Below are 17453 nucleotides of genomic sequence, written 5' to 3' on the forward strand. Positions count from 1 at the left end.
ACTGCATTTGGGTCATTGGTTAGCTGAAAAGTCACGTAGAGGCAAACAGCTTCCTCTTGGCTATGTACTGCAGAAATACCATGTGATGTGTTTATTCCAGTTTCCATATGGGATAAATAACAAACACTGATACAGATCTCCTTGGCTGTTAGAAGCTGCAAAGACGTGCTGCGGTGGGAGATGCGTGCTGGGATGACAGAAAACAACGACAACCCTTGCTAGGAAAGAGTTCCCCCTTTATGGGAAAGAGTTTCCCCTTTATGGGGAATCCACCAAGTGACCTATCCTCACCATGCTGCCTACAAACTGCTCTGGACTCTTGCCTCCTGATCTGTCTGGTCTGTTGCATGGTAACAAGTGAAATTGTCCTGTCCTTGTTGTAGATAATCCACTTACAGCCAGCTGAACTCAGCAGGGCTCTCCAAGTGAGCATGGAAATGGTTGCTTGCAGGTTGGCTGTTTTCCATAGCTCTGCCAGTCTTCTATACTTCATCAGAGACTGAAGTGCAATTGTTTTAGAGAATCTTTTGCAAAGCAGTGTGTCATTACCCTGTCTGTAGTTGGGATGTGATTTCCAGAAAGGAAGAAAGTACTCAGAGCTTTGTTAAAAGCCAGTGTCTGCACAACATCCATCTCAGAGGAGTTTGGGAGACTTTGTACCAAATAATTTTTTCAGGAAGAAAAGAGGGAGGGATGGAATTTACACCCAGGAGCATGCCTAGAGACCTGTAGGCTATGCTAGGCTTTATCTAGCACTGGTGAACATATGAAAATGTGAGGTCTTGAAGCTGGATCCAAGCACAGCAACCTTTGTAAAGTGTCCGAAGTCAAAAGCGTTTCTGCTGTGCTAAATTATCAGTGATGTTTAAAGGCGGCATCTTGTATGCTACCATACAAGAAAAGCTTTTCAGAGTGGTGATGTTCTTCCTTTCTCCAACAGCAGCACAGTGTTTATGAACTTTGTGGGTCCTGTATTACACATTCTCTTTCGCCCTGCTGTCTCTCCCCACTGTGGTTTGCTTCAGCTGTGGAAATAGGAACTGATGAGTCAGCACGCTGATGAAACTGCTCTCACACATCTCAGGGGAGGCAGCCAGAGCAAGGAGGTTGGCGGCATCTTATGTCCTAGAGAAAAAATGAATACTTAAATGGTCTTACAATTGCCTGAAACAATAATCTGATTTCTTAAAACCTCTGAAACTGAAAGAGGCTTCAGGACCTGAGCACTAGTTGTGGGTGGGTGATCACAGCAGGCATATGCAAGCTCGTGGTCCAGTGTTTAGAGTTCAGTGAATGTCATTTTCCTGCTCACTCTGTTGATCAACTCAACTGTGTTTTACAAAGCTGGGACGCAACTGACTCAATAGACAGAGTAACACCGTCAAAATCTGCCTGGTGACAATGGGGAGCAGCCTGTTCTGATTACAGACTCATGCAGAGGTGGAATTGCTCTCTTGGTGCTGGTATAAGGTAATGGACTTTTAAAAATGCAAACAACTCCTTCAGAAAAATCAGGTCTCCTAAACAATGCAAGTGCCAAAGGGGAAAGAGGTTTGGGATGACTGCATCTCTCGGAACAAAATATCTGGTACAGCAGAAAGTAGCTGGAGGTCAGCTAAAGGGGTTGGAAGGGAAGGTTAATTGCCAAATCGTTTAAAAATTAAAAAGAGAATCAGACTGAAGAAGTTGGTGATGTTCCAGAGAACTGTTCTATTAAGGACATAAATAGGATGTTATCAACAAGATCAAAGTGAACAAAAGCAGATTTAATAGCAAGAAGATTGCAGTTAAAAGAGGGACAAGTTAACTGCTCAGAGGACCATCACTGTCAAAGTGACACCTTCTCACCCATAGGCCCCTGGTTTGCTCATTTAAATGAGGTCTGCTTACTTCAGAGCCACGGTTCTTACATTATTTTTTACACTTATTAGAGAAGCTCAACAATGAGTGCATGAGGCTTGTTTCTTGTTTTGCTTATCATGAAAACTGTTAGTTGAAGCTCAAAGCCCAAATTTGCCTGTGGAAAGCAACCAGGCAGCAGAGACCCACGTGCAGGTTGCACGGGCATCTCCCTGGGGCAGCTGATGCTGCTCAGGAAGGAGAGAGTTCAGTGTTAAGGCTGCAGGAAGAGACTACAGTGCTGTAGATAAGAAATCGTTAGACAATACGTACTTACACATTGACAGCAAATGAGCTCTGACAGTGACTGAGACAGTATATTTACAGCCTCCAAAGCTGCTATTTTAGCAGATGTACAGATGTGCTGACACATTAAAAGGACAGTAGCAGATGAGAAGGAATAGTCTGTATGGAAGTAAGCATACTCTCAGTAGATGGATACTGGCAACAGGAGATGTTTGTGATATGCAAGAAAAATGTATCACAACGATGAGCTAGGAACAGAGAATAAAAAAGACCAGTTAATCTGAGTATTCAGAGCAAAACAAAGAAAAAAAGATGTAGATGATCTGTCTCCTGAAGTGTGCTGATTGATGTTTGGAGGACCATCTGTTTGCAGAGTCAGAGTACAATGACCAGATTCTGCAACCTAAGAAGGGAAGAAGTTAGCATTTATTTTTGCCTGGCATCATATCTTTTGAGATGCGAGCAGTTCATCAAGACTCAGAGCAATAGGAAGGCAGGTTTGCTGTGCCCATAAGACAGATCAAACTACCACAAATAAAAAAATTCAAATATTTTCAAAACTTTTACTTAGAAAGTGGAGGGAAAGAACTACAACGTGATAGCTAGCTGTGTATGAAGAGAGCTGGAGCAGCGAGCAGGCAGACACTCATGTACACACACACCCCGGCACACACATAGGTGGAATTTGGAGGCAAGACCCAGGTCTACCTTGAGGAAACTGAACAAAGATACTCCGGATCCTCACCATGAATCTTGTTACTTGATGTTTATTTTTAATGCTAAGATTCAACCACATGCTGCCCTAAGAGGATTGTTCTGTCAATTTTAGTGCCAATCACAGTCTCCCAAATTAAGTCCCAGGCACTGTTACACTGCAGCTTAGCTCATCACGAGCTGGAGAACTGCGTGACTGTCTCCAGCGGCTGAGAGCTGAGAACTTACATTGAAGATAAACAGAGCAGCAGCAAACACTCCATCTGTCAGCAGAAGCTTCACCCAGCATACATCTTCAGCAGCCGTTTACAGGCTTAATGATCATCCAGGGAGGCAAAGATTACCATCATCTAAACCGTAAGAGCCGAGCAGAGTGTTACAAGTGATCGATTGCCCCAGAAAGACTGTTTGCTTTGCTTAGGACTGCAGCTCACTAAAACATTGTCCAGCAAACACCACGCAGTGATGGAAGTATTGCACAAGTGCCTGATTTTCTCTATAGAGCATTTCAAATGACTGTCCTCCCCAGACACGACACACTCCTGTAGAGTATTAACATAATACAAATTATTTTATTAATCTTGCAGCAAATTATTTACAGCTGTTAGCAAACAAGTCCTATCGGCTTGGACAACCAGCTGGGAAAGATGAGTAACTGTATCCTTGCCCCACCTCTCCTTATTTATTTCTGAGAAAAATGAGCAGCGCTGCTACTATTGCCACGCTGTATTATTGGAACACTCAGAGGCTTGTTGCTTCTGCTGAATATTTACTAAAACCGAAAGGTCTTTGGCCAAAAGCAGCACTACTTCGTTTTAGCCACTAGAGCGAGCTGCTGCTCAACATTTGGATAAAGTTTGGGTAATTATTTGTGTTGCTCAGAAGATTATGGGGGTGGGCTGTCGTTTTGTCATGTGTAAGTAAAACTGAGATCCACAATTTCCCCAGGAATGATCTTTGTGATGCAGCCTCTGACTTTAATGCTCATGATCTATTTCAGCAGGACAGGGGACACTTTTCAGGGAACAGAGAGAATCATGTTTAAGATGTTATACTGAGCACCCCCACCTTTGAAGCTGCCCCCCGACATTGTCACTGAAAATGGAGAGTGGAAACCAGCCTTCCTGGAGCAGAGTAGGCCAAGTCCAGAGGTTATCCTGTGGATGCATTCTTTTCCCTCTGGCCTAAACTTTTCCCTTAGGATGCAAATTGCTGAGCATCTCTGTTCACAATTGAAAATCCTGAGCATTAATATGTAATTAATTTAGGGTCTCTTGTAACAGGTGTTATTAGGTTAAAATAAAATGGCAGCTACTACAACATAGTCACTGGGATGCCTCATGGTCACAGGGCAGGGCTCAGTGATAAAACAGGGCAAGAAATCCTCTCCTACAAGTCTTTTACCATGGAACTTGATACCAAAAAAATACCTGTGGGACCAAACTGGCTGAGGCTGGATCCTTCCCACAGTAAGGAACAGTACCTCCTCTTTGCTGCATCAAGAGTTTCTACACGTAGAGTCACATATGACAGCCAGTCCTTTCAGATTTGTGCATGAAAATCAAGTGCTTAAGCATGGAGTTCAATACATTTCTGCTGCTCATATCTAGCATCACAAGAACAGTCATTTGTGACCCTGCCAATACAAAAACCACAGAGCAAATATTGAAACTAGCTCGAATGCTAAAGTTGGATACAGATTTACAGCTCAGCTAAAGCTTATTACACTGCTATTGATTTCTCTGGAATTGTATCTGTGGGTTACAAAGCCAGACAGTCTTATTAAGGCATTAACATTTTTAATAAATGGTAAAATGGATCAAAACCTGGCCAGCAGCCATTCAGTCTACCAGTAACACAAGTGTTTCTTTTTGGCAGTGAAATGCCACTGAGCAGCAGCTCAGAAGTGTTAAGTATGGAGCCTTACGTTTTATTATCCCAGATCTTTCCCAGCAGGGATCAATTCCTGTCTGTAAAACTTTCGGAGGCTGGCCAGGTTTTGATGGTTAAGATGCTTTCACATGCTGACCAGGGTAGCAAATAGTTTCCAGTTGATGTTCATCCTTGCTGATTTAATTCAATAAGGCGACCAGCAAATACAGCTAATGTTCCGATAATGCAAACTAGCATAAATATACCAAGGAGAAGATGATCAACCACCATTGCAACAAACTTCCATTCTTCTGCAGCCTAGAAAAGAGACAAAGGACATGGTAAAATCCCTGCAGAGCCATGTTTGTTATGGGCATTCTTGTAATTTACTGTCTTGAACAACAGAAAGACAGTTCCCTAAGTTCCACTATTATTATGCTAAAAATACTCATTTTCTTCTCAAAAGCAGGCCAGTGGTTCAAAAAGCATAAGCAACCTAGAAATGCAAGTTTCAAGGCTAAACTGTTTGGAAACACTGGCAATTTGGTTAACAATTTCATTGAAATGTTGAAAATTTAATTTTTAGGCAAAGAGTTGGTTTTGGGAGTTTAAAACATGGAAAGCAAAACACTTATTTTGACCCAACTGGCTTTTGTTTTTCTATTGCTTTTTCATTCTCATGGGATATCAAAGTGATTTCCATTAATTTAGCTCTAGCCGTTGCTTTCCACGCCTAGTATACACTCTGAAGTCTGGGAAAACCTCAGCAACTCCCTTGATCTTTTTTCCAGTTGTGGGACACAGGGAACCGGTTGCTCTGCAACTGCCTTTTCACTGAATGCTCTTCATGGGAAGCCAGCACATGAGAGCAAGCGGAGCAGGAGGTGCTCAGCGCAGCAGGACACGGGGCACAGGATTTCCACCCTGTAGGGCGTGACACATACTGGCCTAAGGCACCCTCTACTCTTGCCTTAGTCGCCCCACAAGTAGAAGAGGCTGTTGTAATTTATCTAGAGGACGCTGATAATGAATATAGTTTTGAGGTGGTTCGTAAGTGAATGCAATGAAAGTGGCAAGCCTTCAGAAGCCACAACCTTCAGTTTAATTGGGGAACCTGACTTTTGAAACCCCCTGGAAGTAATATCCGTGGTGCCCAGGTGACACAAGCAGCTGAGCTGCACTTCCGAAGGGAGGACTTGCCAGTAACCCGAAGACCCTCCTTGTAAGTCTAGGAGGAAGTGAAGCCCAGAGGTGCTGAAGCCGCGCCAGCCCTGCTGACGGTAACGCTTGATCTGCAGAGGCACTGGAGTCATGGGGAACATGAGACCACAGCCAGAGCCCTTCCACATGCTCCAGGAATTTGGTCACAGGAACAAACACCCTGGTGTAAATTCTGCCCATGGGAAGGAGACGCTTTCTTTTCAAGAGCACAGGCCAAATTATTGTGGCAGGGAACTCTCTCCCTGTCTTCAGGCTGGCCTGCAAGTTCAGCAGGAAAGGCTTGTGGTCATTTAGAAAGGCGAAGTACCAGTACTGAATTATCCATATGAAAGCTGTGTGAGCTGTGAGAACTGAAATAAAACAGAGGGTTAATTGTGTTGAATGTACTAGAAGGAGGCAGAGCTAGGTTTTCCGGGGAAACACTGCCATATGTGACTCTGCATGCATTTGTTCTTCCTTTGGCTTGCAACGTGGAAAAAGTCAGTAATCAGAGTAGCTCGTGACGTGCTTTGCTTGCAGGCACTACTTGTAGCATTCAGGAATAAAATAAAGCTCTACTGAAATTTGAATTATCATTTGTAAGTTGAATTTAATGCTTCTCAGATAAAACTATCAGCCTTTTAGAGTGTGGCTTTCTTCATGGCTTTTCAAAAGCAACAGGAGATTCCTTACAACAGGGGGAAGAAGCCTGAGTGGAAGACAGGAGGAATGTGTTTTGGAACTTGCTTACAGCTCTTGAAACTGTTTTGCTACTCCCAGACACTCCACCTCTACGGCTTCACATACCACATCTAGAAAACCTTAGCATTGTCACTTTTTTTTTAAACCAACATTCAATTGCCATCTGGGACTATTATTCATCTCTCCTTGTTGACTGCATCAAAGGGAGAACACTGTCCCTTGCTAAAGCTACAACAGAGTTATGAGTGTTTTTGAGGCATGGATATTTTGCAAAAAAAAAAAAAAAAGTAGCAATTTGAAAGCAAGAAGTGAATCATGCACAAAAAATGTCTTACATTACTTGCTTCCTGGTCCGATTTCATAGTTTCTGCAATGTATTTGATTCCTTCTATAGCATTTCTCACATCTGGATTTTTGGTAAGTGGGGAGTAGAAGTTGACAGGCATAGAACCTGGCTTCCCAGAAATTTCAGAAATATCAATGTCTTCTGCAAAAATATTTTTGTCTTGTTTATCCCTGGGCGGTCGTTTCATCGTGGAGAAAAACATCATGTTTGGGATTGTGTCAATAAAGACCTGAAAACAAAGAGGGAGGAGGGTTTCTGGTCAGCAGGGCTGTGCTGCAGATGCAGCTGAGCACTGAACAAAGGCAAAACCGCCCCCGTCCCAAATTTCCCCCTGCACTGGATCAGCTGCAGACTCTCTCCAAGCATGTCAGAACCCACACTTGCCTCACACGGGGGCTTTTGTCAGCCTCCTGTCCCGGTCAGATGGAATCACCCTCAGGCTGCCCCACAGCCAACACCTACATGTGAAGGGGCTGCAACATCCTGGAGCCGCCCCTCAGCTGGTGAGAGCTGACTAAACTCTATCAATCTCATCTAATTCAGAACATATTGCTTACAAATCTGACTTGGAGAATGGACTACAAAGGATCTCTTCTGGCTGTGTATGTTTGACTGCTATTACAAATATTTGTTATACATGCATATAAAGTTTACAATTATTTCCTTTGGAATAAGAGAGGCTTGCTGCCAGAGCAATTTTAAGGGCACACAGTCACCACCTGTTGAAATCTCTCTTTTGCAAGGATTGTTTGTGCTGCAGAGTGAATCTGATGTAAGCTGTAGCCATAGAAGTGTAATTAGAAATACACAGAACACTGTCCTATTCATGCAATGGTTTCATATGAACTCAGGCATCTATTAAAGGCAAGAATAACCAAATGGATCCCTTTTGTTACTGTCTCCCTGCTAAAGACCTTGTCATGACAGACCTAAATTTTTTTTCCCTACATCTTGTGGTTACCATTTAGACTAGTGTGCAAGGTTCTTCTTGCTTCCCAAGGGCTGCAGAGTAACTGCATTTGTTAGAAAGTAAAGAGAAGACCATGGCTTTTGCTAAACACTCTTTTGCAAAACGGGATGCTGAATGCAGGTATCCCCGATGGCCTCTGTGCTCTGCATTCACACAGCCTGGTGAACTTGGCCACTGGCAGGCAGCAGCGTTTTGCAGTCAGATGGAGAATTAGACCAGGAAATGTTACTGGAGTCCAGATGGCCCATTTTTTCCCCTGTACCTTCAATTGCCTGTGTTTTGCCTCATCTGTTCCCTGCAAGGCTCTACCCCAGTGGACAATTTTCTTACTTAAAGGAGCACGCTAGCAGTCTTGCTGACAAATTCACAGCTAAGTAGTAATCACTGGCTCTTATGCCTAGAAAGATTAAACGTGGTGCCTTCACTTCCCCAATTCTTGTTGACTTTTATTAGAAAACATGCCAGTGAAATATGGAGTGGTCAGTGGAATCCAGGAAACATGCAAAGCCATAGAGCTCACCTTCCTGACCCAGTGCGGCATGGTATGCGTGCTTGGGGAGCGGTGGTGGGTGTTGATGACAATGACCGTGATGATGATTGAAGCGATGACAAACACCATTGTAAACAACATGTATTTGCCTATTAGAGGCACTGCACTGGAGGTGGAGGGAATCAGCTCCACGATGACCAGGAGGAATACAGTCAAAGACAGCAGGACAGAGATGCTGAGAGTCATTTTCTCACCTGTCATAAAAAAAAAAAAAAAAAAAAAAGAAAAAAGGAAAAAAAAAAGAAAAAGGTAATACCATTGCTGTTCCTATCATTTAACACAGACTATTTACTTGAGAGAAAGCGGTATGGATGATGGCTATTCACACATGTACATGTGTGTGCATCTGGAGTGCTATCACCCCTCCCAGCATCCAAAACAGTAACTATGCTGGCCAAACCTGAGAGACTGACAGCATCAGTTCCAGCATTAAGGTGGGAATCACCAGGTATGACTGGGCTGATGTACAGGTGGGTATGGAAAGCTTACTTGCCAAGAGTGCTTCCTGGACTGTGTTTTTTTGAAAGATTAAGTATATGCACCCGATTAATGCTTGTTCCACGGCCTCCTGGGGGTTTGTTTGCCTTACTCTCTAGCAGGCTCCTGCCGGGCTGAGTGGGCAGATAAAAATCACATCTCACACCAGAGATCGGTTGCTATGTGAGATCTTTCAGCAGGTAGGATGTCATAACTGAACCACCAAACATGATTCTCACATCTTTTTTCCATACAGTTCAACTTTCTAGAAAATCTTCCATTGGAAGAAAAATACAACAAGTATTTTATGGAAGTGGCTCAGTGAATTTAAGCAGCATGAAAAGCTGACACAAGGTAAAATGGGTGAAGCAGAGGAAATGGTTGGAGGGAGCAAGAGCTGCTCAGCTGGGACAAAGGAGGCCAGAAGAGGCTGGAATTGCTCTTTGTGTCATATGAGGTAATTTTTGTGAACAGATGACAAGCTCTCTGCTCCACCATGGTGCAGAAGGACCTCAGTCACCCCTGCATGTTCACTTACTACATGACGTACTAACACACTAGCTACCTGCCTATGGCAAAACATAAAAATCAACTAGCTAAATTCCATAAACAGTTTGAGCTTTCAGCATTTACCCTTTACTTACAGAAAGTTTATAGCCATTCTTCTGAGCTGAAATGTCAAATTTTAGTAAGCACTGCCCTCCAAGTTGGCTGGTGATTTCAAATACTCAGAATTTCTCAGAAGCTTCTTAGAAGAACAGTTTCTAACAAATAAATGCACGCACCTGAATCTGTGGGTAGGTAGAAAACAAACCCGGTTAAGAAGGAGAAGAGCAGGCAGGGAACGATGACATTGACAATGAAGTAGAGAGGCAGGCGTTGCATGAGGAAGTGATAGGTGATGTCCAGGTAGGGGGTGTCGGGGCAGCAAGCATAGTAAACCCAGTGCTTCCAGCCGCGATAGTCCTTCATCACCCATTCCCCACTCTCCATGAAGTTACTCAGATCTGGACGATCACTCTCCTGAAAGCAAAAAATACAAACTTTTAATATTAGATGTTCTGAACAAAATAAAAACTCGGCAGTCGCTCAGGAACAGAATTCCCAGTAACTCGGGCACTTCATGCATTTTTGTGAGCAAGCCAACCACTCTTGTCTATGTTATTTTGCCTTAGAAAATTGTCCTTTGCACAGCATTCTACTAAATATTTTTGGAAAGAACCAGGGATATTTGACTAAAGAGAATGGCTGTTTAAATATTTACAGATGGGAGACATACCTGAGGAGACACGGAAAGAATCCCTGGAAATGGAAAGTAGCATGAACAGGGGAGAGAAAAAAGAAAAATCACTCCTCCCCCCAGAAACAAACAAACCAACCAAACAAAAGCTGAACAGGCAGCACCATGAGCAGTGGTATAAAGCTGCACTAGGACAGACAAGTAGAAGACTGTTAGGGCATGGGAATTAAGCACAAGCAGAATTTTATTATAGAAGCCAAAGTAGGCAATATTAGCAATTTCTTGCTAGATCTACAAAGAGTTTATTATTATTATTTCATATTTTTACAGGTAGCGCCTGTTTATTTTTCAATCAATACAAGGTTATCTTCCATTCTAAATCGGAAATTTCCCTAAAAACCTATCCAGGTGTTTACTCCTTTTCCCAGTTATGTACTCCTTGCTTACCGGGTTAATAACAACCATTGTACCATCATACGTCCAAGTTCCCAACTTCATGCTGCAGTTCTGCTGGTCAAATGGGAAGTATGTGACTATAATTTCACAGTAACTTTTAAAAATTGCTGGTGGTGTCCAGGTTATCAGGCCTGTGTGCTCCAGAAGGACTTTGGTGTATTGAACGATGGCAAAATCACCATCTGCACTGCAAAAGAAAAAGGACATTAACAACAATACAGGCAGAAAAATTAACATAGTCTCCCCAGTGCCACTGTGCTCGCTCCTAGAGCATCTTGGTCTGAGGCATCCACCCACGGGCCCAGATGTCATGGGAAGATGCCCCTCCAGAGTGGTGCCAGAGGACAGAACTCCCCCCCACCGCAGGTACCCCTTACTTGTTGTAAAGAACAAGGTCTGGTCGCCAGATATCGTCTGAGGGGATGCGGATTTTTTTCACGCCGCCATAGTCATCTGGATTCCACCTGAGATTAACATCTGTCCATTGCTAAAGAGGGAGAATTTTGTCTACTGAGAGCCTCTCCCAGCACTGCTAGGAGTAGTTTTGATATTTGCTAGAACCACACACTTCCTTTACTTTGGTACATGCAGATAAACACATGCTATTGGGACCCTCAGCTAATTTTTTAACACTAATTTAAGTGTTGGTTCAAGAATCTTACCTTAACCCAAAATAAATATACCAGATATCTACCATTCAAAATACAATTGGAGAAAGAATGTGCAAATGCAAATTATTTTCTTAAGGATCTTAGTGTCCAGTGTTTTATTCATGAGATCCCAGAGAAAAGAAATGCTCCGCTAGCTGACCCACCTGTCCAAGTTGCCCCTGAAAGTATAACAGAGTAGGTCATTCCTGGCTGCGTCCAGTGCGTTTATTTGAACTGGAATAGTTAGGAATAGTAGTGAAACAGCAATATTTAGAGTTACCTGTTTCAGGCGTACATTGGTTGTCACAATCTGGTTTACTTCATCCTTTAATAAAGAAAAGGAAACAGTAGCAGCAAGCATCAAGATTAGAGGAGAAAATTTTTTTCCTCAGAAAATGACACCATTTGGCACTATCACACAAACCAGTAGTTCAACATGCACCACATGGTCATATCATACCACACTAATAAGCTGAATGAGCTGCAGCCCGACAGTGACGATGACGGCGTCCTGATGGTTCTCCACTGGACGCACCACCTTGTTGTAGTCCCTGAACAAATCCTCAACGAGGCGAGTCTCATCTTCATAGCACAGGGCCAGCCCAGCTGCAGAAGGGCAGGGGTGGCATCAGTGAGATGGGACAGGGGACAGGCTACAGCATCATCACTCTGAGGTGAGCGTGAAGGAAATCCTGTCAACAGCAAGTCACTGGCAATTGGTTAACCTGAGTCCCCCGTGTGACTCCTCATTTCAGGCATGCATTATGTGCATTGCAAGTACTATTAGCAGGGGAAACTACCTGTCTGATCTGGAGGTCATCTTAGGAGAAAGTCAACAACAACCTCCCACCAGGAGATGAACAAAACCAGTCATGACGGTGGACACCAGACTGAGCATCAGGAATGTCCTCCAGGCTCTCCCAAACTGCAACTGCAATACTTGTGAACAGTTAAATGCAGAGAACACCCATAACTGGGGATTTCTGATGTTGCCATCTTCACCTTTGATTCCACAGAGACATTATAAAGACAGGGCCACGCGCAATGGTCATTGAAGTGAAAGCAGCACCTGGACTCCTGGCATCTGAGGTTTAAGCAGAGCAGGAGCTACTCTCCACAACAGGAGTTGCTCAGGTTGTGTTTGTGGTGAGAGAGATGGAAACCATTCATGATGCAGGCTCATATTTCCCTTTCCTCAGGGAAGGTCTCAACCTGTCTTTGGAGAGCTCTGCCCACAGACTGCTCAGCATGACTCAGTGGGACTGCACAGAAGACCCCTTGTAAGAAGAGCATCATGAGCAAAAATGGCAGGTGGTGGCTTTGTTCCAGCACAGCTTTAGCAGTGTGTGTGTGTGGTGGTGTATTCCCACAGGCTCAGATTCCCACCCTACAGAAAAACAGACAAAGCCCATTTCCAGATTGCTTGTTGCAGTACAAGCAGCTGTGTCACACACCCAGACTGTAGCTGCTACACTGTTACAGGGAGTAAAGCAAATGGCAGAGGGGTTGGGGATGTTTTTGTGTGCAACTCTTTTTAAAGGTACTGGGAGGGTACAGAACGGCTGAGTCTCACCACAAGCATTTTTGGCAGATCCCACCTTTGCCTTCCCCTCTCTCAGTCTGAACCCTGGGCCACTGAAGCCAACAAGGATTTTGCTGCTGACTCCAATCTAAGCCAGGATTTCCCCTCGTCTCCTAACTGACTTTTCATGAGCTCCTTTTAAGCAGTTGAGCTGAGATGCCAAGGATTCTGTCTTGGTCTTGTCCTGCCATGAAATGGTATTAAAATACTTGGATGCCGTTGAAAAAAAGCTGTCTGCCACAGGCAAACAGTGCTTGCTGCCCCTGCCAGGAGTCTGGGCTGGGGGCAGCAGCAGTTGTCTTTCAATTTTTAAGTTATGATCACAGCATCATATCTAAGTCAAACACTTTGCTATGCTTTATTAATGCAAGTAAAATCCTTCGCATTGCTACCTTCTGGTATGGCTTGGTAGGAATTTAGTATACTGCTTGAATTTGGTGAAAAGTTTTTAGGATCACAAAATACTTATTCTGGTAATGGAGAGTTTAAAAATAATTATGCTGGTACAACACATGCAGCTGCAAATTAATTCTGCTTCCTTGTCAGTAGTCCCACAACTTAATGAAATTTCTTGTAATGAATTTTTACGTTTCGAGTCATGTTTAATAGATCCTTCCACACATTTTGAAATACATGTAGCACTAGAGTAGATGGGAGCATGACAAAAAGATGACAGAGAGAAAAACAATTAAACACAAAAACTTCTCACTTCGAAATATCTGAATTGTTACCAATGCACTCTAAAGCTCTCATTTAAATGATCTGGTGTGTTCATAAAACCTTACCAGCAGGACAGACTGCTCCCAGAACACACATTCACTCACACTGATGCGTACACAAAGCCCTGGTCCTGTACGCTCAAGAAGGAGCTGACCCCCATTCAAGGCAATGGCTGGAACACCTTTACCTGCAGAGATGAGGAGGAGTACGCGATGCACCTTCATCATCCCAGCTCCCTCTTGCTGCAGTAATACAGACCAGTGCACGCACAAAGCGCCTTTAAGGTCTCTTCAGAGGAGAGAGCTGCGCTGCCTCCTGCCAGGGTGCTGGCGAAATATAACCACCGAGGTATTGATTTACAGCACCTGTTTTTGGGAATGACAGCTGAGGGCCACTGCGCTGCCGGCTTGGACATGGGAGTACAATGTGTTTCACTGGTCAAGTATCTTCTGCAGTTTACAGAAGGTCATTTTTTGTAAGTGGCAATGTGAGCTGTGACTTAATACACAAACAAATAAAGAAAAGAAAGGATTATCTGTAGAGTAACTGAACATCTCAGTAAGATCTCAGACACTTCCTGAGCTTGGGACAAAGCTGTGTGTCACCCTTTTTGACCTGAGCTACTTGACAGATTTTGGATTTTGTTTCTCCCAAAGAAAACAGAGCACAGTCATTTATTTCTGATGCATTCTCACCAACATGTAGACTGTGTGCTGGGATCAGGCTACTCCATTTGCTTCACAGATGGATGAGAAATCTTTGAAGAAGTGAATAAATACATTCAAGAGATATCCATCTCTTTGAATCTACTGGGATTTTCAGAAGGTACTCTACATGTAGAGTCCCCTCCTTGAAAGCTGTTAGTTAATCTAAGTAACCTGAAGAGGGAAAGCCCTCCCACAGATACCTATAGGCTTACTGAATGGTGAAAGGCAAACGGTAAGAATGGGTGGTTGGTTTCTATAGCAGGGCAGTTTCAGTGGATTGCTGCAGGGCATGCTAGTGCTTGCTTATTATTGTCATAAATCACCTAGAAAAGGGGTGAAAAGTGAGGGTTTTGGTAATAATTCTCAGTTATTCAGGGTAGCAAAGAAAATGACCAGCTGTGCAGAATTACGTATATATACGTTGACCTCCTCCAAACTCACCAGACTCACTCAGGAACAAAATCTTGAGCTGCATAGTTCTGTGAAGTGCTCAGCATTGTGAGAAAAGCAAAGTCCATCAATTCCTAGAAAAGGAGATGGAGCAAACAGGAAAGATGCTGCTATAAATTCATGGCATCTTGAGCGCTCTGTGCTGTTCTGCTTCTCTGGTTTCAAGAGGAGGCTTGGAAAAGGCTCAGGAGAAATTGACAAAGACATCCATACCTGGGACAGATAGATAGTATAAACATTTAGTCTGGAAGAGAAGCTGGAGAGAGAAAGGGCTTTGGTAGGGTCCTTAAAGCCCCAAATGGTCTGGAGAAGGCAGATGTGGATTCACTTGCTGTCCCAGTGCAAAAAAGCAGAGGGAATTGAAGGAAACAGAGTTGGCAGGTTTAACCAAGACACTCCTTCATGTAGTGCGACTGTGGTGGAACTTGGTGCCACAGGAGTTTCTGGTTGCCAGAAGTTTGTGTGTGTGTGTGTGTTTTCAGAAAATATCAGTTTGATAAATTCATTTCATACTATCAAACAGAAAAAAACAAAAAACAAAACAAAACCAAACCAAAAAACAACAAACCCAAACAAACAAGTAGCCTGTCACAGAAGCCCCAGAGTCACAAGTCACAGGAGGCTGGGGTAGCCTCCTGGGGAAATATTGCCCAAAACTTGCCCTGTTCTTGCACTTTTCCCCAGGCACTGCTGTTTGGAGACAGGACATTGCATTGGGTGACCTGCCACAACCATTCTTACACATTGCTTCAAATCTCCTTTTCCAGAAAACATTCCCCACAAAAAGTTTTTTCAGATTTGCCTCCGGGTGACACCACACATACTTTCTTCTTCTTATGGATATCCTTTGTGCTGTCTGCCAGCTGGTTTGGTGTTTCATACTGGATGCCTTTATCATTATTATTATTTTTAATCACCTCCCCTCACCCACCGTCCTCCACTCACACAGCATTCAGCCTCTGCATTTACATTTATCCTCCAGTAGGAATTCTCCCTCTACATAGCTCTGGCCTTGTCCCTGCCAGCAGCTCCCATTGTTGCAGCTATCTCGTTTCAGACAAGCGCCTGGCTGCTTACAGCCTTTATCCTGGGCCAGGCAGCTGCTGTGCCCAGCACAGATAGACTTGCAGGAGACATTGCAGGAATGCTGACCGTGCGCTCTGCAGCCTCCTGGGGTCTCTCAAAGCATTCCTGCCCACCCAATGCAGGCCTGGCAGGTTCACTCTGAAGCAGATGAAGGAAAGCGTTAGCACACTCGTTAGTAATGTAAATTTCTGTCCTGCCCCTATCCACACCCTGCACCCCCCCCAAAAAAGGTCTAGCTGCTTGGAATCAGCAGGATGCAGGATCTGTAGAAGCCCTGCAAAGTCTGTTACTTTTGTGTGGGTTATCATTATTAGGTGAGAGTATGAGAGCAGCCCCCTAAGCTGAGAACCACTCCACCTCACTGCCTGGGATCTCACTGGGAGAGGCAGGAGTAGGTATGTGGAGAAAGCCTTTGGAACTGACAGCCTGACTGTAATGGATGCTCACTGCCAGGGACACAAGACTATTTCCCTCTCAAAAAAATCAAGGTAACCTGAGCTCCTGTGGTTAAATATGGACAGAGAAGTGAATGCTGCTTGTTGTTCATGGGGAATGTGACCAGTCATGACCGAGGTGAAGAAGCAAGACGAGAAGATGAGCTATACTGAGTGCCTGAATCTGAAAAGCTCTTGTCATGCTTATCTCACCTCCAAGATTTCTGGCTTAGTTTGTGAGCCCCTGCCCCAGTAAACCTCAGAAAAACCCACTTCCCACCATGCTAGTGGTCAACCAGGTCTCATTCATATAAATTGGAAAGAAGCAAAACTCATTGCCAGCTGGATTTGGGGCATCACTCCTTTCATTCATGTACCAGTAACAAGTGCTTTGGGGGCTTCTGCCCACTCTGGCCTGAAGAAAGTCAGCCGTGAACAAGTACTGCTGCAGATCAGTCTTTTTGGCAGGGTGATATCATACAGCCACAATGCAAGGGAGCAGAATACCTAATGTTTTTGAGTGAAGAATACAAGATTTTTACTGAAATCTTTGTCACACAATTGCATGCAGAAATGCAATCCCCACCTAGGAAGATCAGATGCAGGAGGCTCCAAGGGCTGCAGGGCCTGCATGGGGGAAGCAGAAGTGAAACTAATAAAAAGAACAAAGAAAAGGTGCATATTACATCTGGGAAATTACAGGCACAAAACCTGAAAAATAATTGCAGTGTTGATTTGTGGGTGTTTTTTTAGCTTCCAAATGCACTATATGCACACTTTAATGCATTTTGGTATCGGAAAAACAGCATTGCTGGTGACAGTAGGTTATAGTAGCACTGAATAAGAGAAAGCAGATGGTTAGAGAAGTAATTTGCGAACTTGCCATGTGTTCGTTCCCGCATTGCCCCTGGCTACAGACAGCATGGCCCACGTTTCCCGCTGGAAGCCGTCTGAGCAGAGCCGGGCGGCTCAGCGCCGCCGCCGCCAGATGGCAACAGATGGCTGAAAAAGATGCAGTGGGCACACGATGGGCCTCTGCGAGGGAAGATCCCAAACAATCCCTTGCAAGAGCAAAACAGAGGGAGTTAATATTTTCAAGAAGAAACGCATTCAAGGAATTAATGACAGTCTTAGGTGCTAATGGACTGGACA

The 17453-nt window shown here is 43.9% G+C and overlaps 1 protein-coding gene across 1 annotated transcript; it reads right to left on the reverse strand.

Annotated features, from left to right (window-relative positions):
* Window positions 1-3404: 3404 nt before the first annotated feature.
* On the reverse strand, window positions 3405-13948 carry CHRNA1 (cholinergic receptor nicotinic alpha 1 subunit). Its single transcript, XM_065841414.2, has 9 exons — window positions 13812-13948; window positions 11783-11928; window positions 11603-11647; window positions 11050-11159; window positions 10664-10859; window positions 9762-9999; window positions 8470-8693; window positions 6969-7208; window positions 3405-5049 (listed from the first exon to the last, which is right to left on the reverse strand). Exons 1-9 carry the CDS (start codon window positions 13849-13851, stop codon window positions 4918-4920), a joined length of 1371 nt encoding a protein of 456 aa, XP_065697486.1. The 5' UTR covers window positions 13852-13948; the 3' UTR covers window positions 3405-4917.
* Window positions 13949-17453: the final 3505 nt, after the last annotated feature.

Source organism: Patagioenas fasciata, chromosome 7, assembly GCF_037038585.1.
Source record: "Patagioenas fasciata isolate bPatFas1 chromosome 7, bPatFas1.hap1, whole genome shotgun sequence".
Classification (NCBI taxonomy): Eukaryota; Metazoa; Chordata; class Aves; order Columbiformes; family Columbidae; genus Patagioenas; species Patagioenas fasciata.

Bases quoted from the DNA above. Each gene is read 5' to 3' on its own strand.
- CHRNA1 (XM_065841414.2), bottom strand. From the start codon at position 13,851: ATGATGAAGGTGCATCGCGTACTCCTCCTCATCTCTGCAG. The intron at 11,929-13,811 runs GTAAAGGTGTTC...GCCCTTCTGCAG, and splicing joins ACTCCTCCTCATCTCTGCAG to CTGGGCTGGCCCTGTGCTAT. The intron at 10,000-10,663 runs GTAAGCAAGGAG...TTTTGCTTTCAG, and splicing joins CAATGGTTGTTATTAACCCG to GAGAGTGATCGTCCAGATCT.